This window comes from Cryptomeria japonica, chromosome 10 (genome assembly GCF_030272615.1).
Source record: "Cryptomeria japonica chromosome 10, Sugi_1.0, whole genome shotgun sequence".
In the NCBI taxonomy this organism is placed as follows: domain Eukaryota; kingdom Viridiplantae; phylum Streptophyta; class Pinopsida; order Cupressales; family Cupressaceae; genus Cryptomeria; species Cryptomeria japonica.
The window spans coordinates 109,645,970-109,654,497 of record NC_081414.1 but is presented as its reverse complement, the minus strand read 5'-3'; the positions used below and the strand labels follow the sequence as shown (position 1 = coordinate 109,654,497).

The window sequence follows — 8,528 nt, the reverse complement described above, 5'->3', positions numbered from 1 at the left end:
ACACAAATATGACATGTGGCTCAATAAGGAACAAGGGTAGGTAGGAAATATGTGTGGGTAGGTAGGAGAAATAATATAATATTCCACATGAGGTGGATCACCCACTGAAGGTGGAATTATCACTCCACAATAAGTGGATATGATAGTGTAATAACAAGATCAACACCATAAAAGGTGGAATTTCTCCTACACATACTATCCCAATGTGGCACAAACATCCAAGTGTCTCATATCCAAACTACTATGAAATGCATTATCCTAAGTAAACTTAAGTAAGTGTAATAATATCCAAGATGAATAATTATTTACACCAACAAATACAAAACAATTTTTAAAATCGTCTATCTTTATAATATTTTATTATAATATACTAACACATCTAAAAATAGAAAATATTAATTTAAAAGTGATCATATTATTAATTAGTTCACTGAAATAAACACTTTAAAATACTATCTTTAAAAAGATAAATATACTAATAATAATTCGTGTGTTACTTGCCATAAACAATAAAAGAAAAAAATTTAAAAGTGATTATATTATTAATTAGTTCACTAAAATAAACACTTTAAAATAATATCTTTAAAAAGATATACTAATAATAATTCATTTGTGGTACTTGCCATAAACAGTTAAAGAAGAAATTTCAGTGTCTTCCTCTTAGATTATATTTGACGGTGATTCATTAAAGCTAATGTATAGATTACGAAGCTAATCAATCAGCTTCTGACTTTCATGCACAATTCACGTGGATTAGACTTGTAAAACCTCCCTTGACTCGTTAAAAAAAGTATAGATGAGTTAAAAAAGAGATCAGATTTTGTGATTGGAAGACACTTACTTTTTCCCACGTTTCCCAGGCGGTAAGTTTAAATGGCCGGTGCAACTATTCACCTCGTGACCCCGAAACTTTCGTCATTCTTCGAACACGACTTTTTTCAAACTCTGGATGAGAGTAAACCACAGCTTTAACCTGGTCTAGATCAGCGGGCTGTTGACTCTTGACTTGGAACCATTAAAATGTCATTATACAATGAATGCACCCCACTTTGCACCTTTTCATGAAGGACTAGCAGCCATATGTACAGAGCCCCTTAAGCCCTCATGCGTATAAATATGTCTATTTTAATGACGGGGCACCGTGACGAAGTAAAATAGATTTATTGAATTGGCTTTGACTGCCTAATTATATCACGTTGTGAAATTAAGGTTTGTACTTGTTTTGTCACGAATAGCATTTGAATCCATTGAACAATTGAATAGGTACGACTTTATTTGTGTTGGATGTTGCACTTCAACGGCCTAGATGACGTCACTGCAGACGTATGAAGAGCCGCTGACTTGTATATATAGGTTGAGTCCCGGCTACGCAATACACAAGTTGAAACAGAGCCTGCGTTCCAAGATTTGGCTAAAATGAGTAAAGATCGGGCTTTCTATTCTGAGGACTGCCACAAAAATGAGGTACGTAGGTAGTCCTTGTGACCAACTTTATTTTTTTTCTCTTTTCTCTTCGTTGTCTTACAAAGGGAGTCTCAATCCAGCTTGTGGCTGAATTACGACGCCTTGGCGAGGAGAACCAGAAGCTTAAGTCAATGATCCACATCATTAGGGGAAACTATCAGGGCTTGCAAACGCAACTCACGAAGAAACAGGTATAAATTTTTTGAAGATCCTTGTTGAAGTTTTATCTTGTTCTCCTCTTCTTTGATGGATCATGTAATTTGATTCAAAATCTCGAAGAAACGAATTCACATCAGAATTTTCTTCTTCTTTCTCAAGAATGGATCTATAGAATCTATATTCTATGATCCACCATTAACATTTTCTTCTTCCTTTAACTTATTATTTTCTTCATGACAGATTATAGGATATGTGCAAAATTAATTTGTTGTTTATGTGTTTCTTTCGCAGGAAGAGTATTTGAGGTCGTTTCCCAGTTCTTTAGGAAGGGATTTGACTTTGGGCACAGATGTTGCAGAGGAAACGAATAACGAAGGACATGGGCATCAGGCTACGGATCATAGCGGGGATTCTAGCGCTGCACATTCTGAAAGCTCACAAGAGAAGAAATCCAAATCGTCCATGGAAAATGATCGGCTGCCCAGTAAGAAGAGAAAAGTAAACTATGAGTTGGACCAGAGCACAAATGGTGAAAGCAATTCATATGAAGATATCTCTTTACCGAATAAGAAGCCTCACGTAGCCACCATGAATTCTGACTATCCAAAAGTGCCCCTCCCTAAGAAAATTGTAACTGTCCGCACAAGATCAGAAACAACCACGGTATAAACCCATTTCCCTTGCCCATTAAATTTATTATCTCAAGTAACTCTTTACTTTCTAAACTTGGTTTGCATTTTGAGTAATTTTGGCTTTTTTATTTTTGAATTTCATTGTGTATGAATTTTATCATCAATGTTTCTCTAACATACATAACGATCTGTTCTGTTGTTCCCAGGTAAACGATGGTTGTCAATGGCGCAAATATGGACAGAAAACAACAAGGAATAGTCTTTGGCCTAGAGCTTATTACAAATGTGCGGTTTCTTCATGTCCGGTAAAAAAACAGGTACAGAGGTGCACTGAAGATCCTGGCATTGTGAGCACAACCTATGAAGGAGATCATAATCATTTGCTGAGTCCAGTTGCTATGGCGGCCATGACCGCTACTACGAATGAGCGTGGTGAAGGTCTAACTAGAGGCAATGAGCTGCCCTTTCATCCTTCCATTGCTACCATCTCCTCAATGGGTTCTTCTCCCACCATCACTCTGGACTTCACCGACAATCCTATCCCCGCTTCTAACCCTAATCAGCTGCCTAATCCTGCATCACACCCAATACGCCCACAAGTACAAGGAGGAAGCTTTTCTCAATTCCCCAGTTCTCTATATAACAGCAATACGAATTACAGTCAATTAGGATTCGATCCAGTGGCCTCCATCAAATCAGATCCCAATTTTGCTGCAGCACTGGCTGCTGCTGTAGCCAGTTCTATACTCCAATTGGGTGCAACGTCTAAGGGATAATGTCATGTAAGGTAGAAAACCCTCTGACTCTGTATAATACATAAGTCATGTACTTTTATATGTACTCAATGTCTTTGCTTAATACCCAGCTGGAGATATCGATCATGTTTTGGAGAGAGAAAAGCCTCAAGGAATTTCGCTCTCAGAGATGTAATTCATTTCTCATGCTGGAAACTTGTACCCAATGCCGTCCATTGTTGGATTTGTATTTTTGAGATTGAATTGAAAAGCCTTGATGGATTAGTGTCAAATTGTCTACAGTTTTTCACTTCGTGAGCCACTTCTTATTCTGAAAGCCATTGAAAGGCTCTGTTATTTGATTATTAAAGGTTGATTTGTGTAAGAAAAATGAAAAATATCGAATGATAAAACGTAGAATCTCAATCAATAATTGATGTATTTAACGTCCCGTATAAGACCACTTCAGCTTTCAGTTCCTTGTAAAATTAAAAATCTTTCAAATACAGAACAATCTACACGCTACATGTATGAGAGCCAGTCAAAAGCAAACATGTGTTTAGCTATTAAACAGAAGTCATTAATGCCCTTCAAAGGCCTTCTACTTTCTTGTTGGAGGAAAATAAATGGCAGCCAAACAAATTACTTACTATCATTTAGTTACTTGTTAGATGTTATAGGACTGTATTGAGTCTGCACAGTTCCATTTTTCTAATAGCTTGTCTTAAACAAGTGATGCAATGTAGGTACAGATCCTGCTAAAAGCTACAGAGATCATATGCAAAAATTAAGATTCTTTTATGTCATATTTTATAACTGCAATAGTAAAGCAATGCAAAACGAGATTTAAAAAGGTTGGATAGAAGAAATATGTATACATAAGTTGCTGCCGTGGGAACAGCTCCTATTAACTAAATGGAACGAAGAAAGAATCCTTAAGTTGTGGAATTATTAAATGTTACACTTCGATTCCATCTAATTGTCATTGTGCAGAGTAATCAAAAGCTCATCCTTACACTCGTAAATCCTCTCCATTTGCTCAGAGGAAAGCAAGTCGCTGGGTGGGAGTCCATGAATATTTTATGTTCTTGGAAGTTGCACTTTATGAGTCTTGTCATGAACAACTGAAGGCACTCTTACATTTTCCTTTATTGCCACTCGATTGAAAAACCCTCTGATGCTTCTTATTTCCAAGCCTCAATTGTAGCTAGAAATTGCCACGAACACATCATTGCACCATGATCTTTGAAAAAAATTTGTTTGCCACCAATTTCGCCATACATTTTCCTCCCCGAAATGTCCATTATTGTCATCAGGAATTCTTTTATTTTGATAGCGTCATGGACCTATCCTCTTTCAAACATTTTAATGCCTTTAGTGGCTTTGGTAGCCTGAAGAACAACAGCCCTAAATTGTCTACCCACCTATTTTAAGCGGTCTTCTTTCAGGCATTGAGATTGTTTCTTGGTAATAGAGATCCTCTGTGCCATTTTGTTTTCCACAACTGTCCATGCTTGTTGTAAATAAGGCCTGCACCATTCTACACAAGTCACTCCATTAGATTCTTAAGAAAACAAAATTCTTCTTATCTGTTGGGACAAAAACTAGAAGAACGCTGAAATCAAACAATAATGTTAAGTAGCTAACGCTATGACATCATTGAAATCAACCCAACAGTCAGCTGAAGACAATCTTGAGGAAAGGAAAAGAAATGATAATTTATAGTTCATCATGTCAGTAATCTGTGTATGAGCTTTCAGATGGCTTACAACAATATAAGACTACTCGTACTCCTTACAGAAGAAACCTAAAAACATTCTTACTAACTGGGAGCTTAACCCCACTAGTAATTAGGTCTAATTGGTAAGTGGTCATCTTTAGATCACGTCTCTCTAGTCCTTTTAGATGAAGGTTGCTTGCCTATCTTGTTGGCATATTACATTGCAGTTTCTAACTGCCTCCTTGCATTGTAGAAATTTTCTCAAAAACAGTAATTTCATCATCGAAGTATTTTGTACTCTTTCGCATTGTATAAATTTCTTCTAAACCATAACGTCATCATCGAAGTATTTTGCCTTCCTTCCACATTTGGTATCAAACCTTCATGGAATTGGTCCTTGTGCGCTGTTCTGCTCAGCCGTTTTCTTAATTCCGTGCACGATGAGATAAATGTTGTGGCGTGTTGAGTGCTAATGCCGGCGTGAAGATATCGATGCCTGCGCAGAATTGTAGAATGGAAGGCGGATGAAAACATTGATCATTTCTCCCACACGAGCCTTTGACCTGTGCATTGCAAGGAGATTAGTTTAAGCCATCTTTACTTTCTTCATAGCCGCTCCAACACGTCATCGTAGAAGGTGATGGTGATTGGTTTTGTAATCTGTGATTGACAGTAGATACAGGGAGCATTATAAGCCGAGGAATGCACTTGAGAGCATCAGGAGAGGAACCCATAATTCCAAATTTCCTTCAATCAGGTTTACTGGAGGAGTTTAACGTTTCAGTTGGCCTCTTCCTGTGGCCCTGGGAGAACGATAGAATGATTAGGTTCTGAAGAGGATGTTGAAGAGAATGGTAGGTGTGTTCTCGTAAATCCCGTAGCACAAAGCTGTGTTCAAAGCTGCGTTGATGTTTCTATAAAGATTGTTGGTTTAGTATTATGATTTGATGCGTGGAATAATGGCCTGGTCCTAGATTATTAGACTGAAATATGCAAATAGGGAAGGCGTTTGAAGCTTCAGAAAAGGCGCTAAAATCTGAGAGCAGAGTAGTTCGAATTCCTTTCCGCTATCACATAACGAGGGATTTGGATAGAGTTTAAAGACCTATTCTTCCACACTTCTATAAAATTAATAAGAATTAGTTGGAGTTCCGTTTGTATATATTTAAATAGAGAATGAAGAGCTATTCCTCCACACACTTATAAAATTGAAAAGAATTAAGGAGGAAGAAAGAGTAGTGAATATATAAATCAAATCAAACTTCAAACGAAAAATATCATATATCTAAACATTTCAAAGAAGAAAGTCAAATTCGAAATTAGTAAGAATAATAAAACTAGTACAAAATTTTGAATGTAAAGTCCAATGGTAGCACAAAACAAGATAATCAGGGATATTAGAATATGTATAGAATTTTAATAAATATTGTATCCATGATCTTATTCTATTATTAGTTGTTGGAAGGGAATAATATTCAATTTTTTATGGATTTTTTTTTAATATCATCAAGTTAAAGATTCAACATGAGGATCAATCTAAAATAAAATATATAATAAAATTGGGATCACTCACATATGCAATTATGTTTGGCCTAAGAATGTGGCATCATTATCTAGACACATATGATTAACACATTCAAAGAATTTATCCACAACTTCTTAGAAGTCTATTTATATGATTAAACAATTTATGGGCTATTAAAAATATTATCTATGCACTATGATTAATACTAGAATAATGTATAAGTATACAAATGTCTCTAAACATAAAAAAAAGTGTTTTTCAATACCATTTGGTACAAATGTATTTGGCCATATCATCTATAAAAAAGGACTCGTGGTGGATTTCTTATAGGTAGCACTTGTCATGACCATACAACCTCCAAAAGCTACTTTGGAAGTGAAAATTTTCTTATGATGTACCAATTATCACCTTAAATATATTCAATAATATTCCATGCTCTAAGTTTAAACTTATCAATAACTATTAAAAATTGAAAGAAACATAATTAAACTTCATTTTTCAACATTTTATTAGTTATAGTGTCAATTTGATAAAAAATAATACATATAAATATTTCATTATTATTTTTAAATATAAAGATAAAATATACTAAAAAATACAAATTTAACTAGTTTAGATCATTTCAAAATTTAAAATGTATATATTTTGTTTTAATGATTCAAGTTAAAAAATCTTAATTAATGTTGGTCGTTTCTAGTGTGACATAGTTTTGTACTTTTACCTCACTTATTTTGAAGTTATGAGCTCTTAAGAGAATTTTATTTAGTTTCTCAAGGTTTTATGAAATGACAATGGAAACCCTACTCTTTTATATATCTTCTAGAAGCTATAACTAGTGTATAATAAGTTCTTGTATAAGACAATGGGGGATAGCCTTGATGGTATGTTCTCAAAAGTACTAATCATTATAATATACATCAAAGATGTGTAGAAGTGTATCCATCAACCACTCATGGATATTGAGCACAAATTTTTTGAGTCAATCCAACAAATATTACTAAAACCTAGGAAAGCATAATATTTGTTGCAACATCTATAAGTTGGGATTAAGAAGCTAGATGTATGGAGGGATTTTCTAAAAATCTGAAAGGAAGAAGGATGGATAAAAATATTCTTTGTCAAAATAAATACAAATACATGTATATAAATGTTCACTTTATTGGATTGAAAATGAATCCATCTAGGTTATAATGGGGTTCAATGTAGAGGGTGAGGTACCTTCCAAAATGGTCATAAATAATGAAAAATTCATTGAGCTGACTAGTGCCACATATGATGGAAGAAACTTGGATGTCACAAAAATAACATACCATGAAGTGTGGTATACTACCATGTGAAAAGATTATAAAAGTACTACACAAACTAGGAAGATTGTACAACTACTACATCCATCAATATAGAACTCTACATGATTGTCAAGGAGAAAGACATAGATCTATGTGATGTCTTATGGGAATTTGTATTGAAGAACATGAAATACATGAAGAAAACCAACTCCCAATTTTAATATGGAACTCGAATTATTTATCTAACATTTTACTTTATGATAGTGTTGCTAGCATTTGTTAAAAACTTAAGAAAATAACAAATTAGTGGTAGCTCAAGTAAATAAGAGTGTGCAACATTTTAAATATTCCACCTCAAGAGTATGTTGAGACTTCCTCAAATCCTTGAAATAATAAATGAAAATATGAGAATGGATATATATGATACAATCTAATAAAGTATAAAAGATATTATGTTTCCCATGGATAAAGACTGTGATGCAAACAATATAACCTAAGTTTTCATGGATACCACAAATTTCATATGAAGTTGATGATGACCTAGTAGATTCACATTTCATGGACAACTTTAGTAAGAAGAAGGTAGAAGAGCACCTAAAGGAAAATGAAGTGAAAATTGCATGAAAAGTGGGGTATTCCAATATCCTCACCACTAAAGTATGGCACTTCCACACTACACATTAGAATATTATAAATGTTGAATGTGGGATCTCATGGATTGCAAATAATAAATTCCAAATAGAAAGAAGAAAAAGGGGTTGTAGAGAAAATAAAAAGGAAATTTCCAACAACAATACGTAAGGATACAACACAAGAGAATCCCACAACCTAGGAAACTACTAAAGCTGTTATAAAATTGAATCCCCATTATATCTTATTTCATACTAATTTTTAAGTGGTGATTTTATAATATTATTATAAATTTATCTTGGGTCCTTTATTAAGAACATTTGAATATGAGAGAACCCAGTTTATATTTATGTTGTAATTAATACATGTATTAAATAT

General features: G+C 34.2%; 1 protein-coding gene across 1 annotated transcript; it reads left to right on the top strand.

Annotated features, from left to right (window-relative positions):
* The first annotated feature begins 1,374 nt into the window (after nt 1-1,374).
* Nucleotides 1,375-3,321, top strand: LOC131072588 (probable WRKY transcription factor 47). The gene is made up of 4 exons (XM_058008786.2): nt 1,375-1,464; nt 1,545-1,655; nt 1,915-2,286; nt 2,462-3,321. The coding sequence occupies exons 1-4, from the start codon at nt 1,417-1,419 to the stop codon at nt 3,029-3,031; spliced, it is 1,101 nt and encodes a 366-aa protein (XP_057864769.1). The 5' UTR covers nt 1,375-1,416; the 3' UTR covers nt 3,032-3,321.
* Nucleotides 3,322-8,528: the final 5,207 nt, after the last annotated feature.

Bases quoted from the DNA above. Each gene is read 5' to 3' on its own strand.
- LOC131072588 (XM_058008786.2), top strand. From the start codon at position 1,417: ATGAGTAAAGATCGGGCTTTCTATTCTGAGGACTGCCACAAAAATGAG. The intron at 1,656-1,914 runs GTATAAATTTTT...TTTCTTTCGCAG, and splicing joins CGCAACTCACGAAGAAACAG to GAAGAGTATTTGAGGTCGTT. The intron at 2,287-2,461 runs GTATAAACCCAT...TGTTGTTCCCAG, and splicing joins CAAGATCAGAAACAACCACG to GTAAACGATGGTTGTCAATG.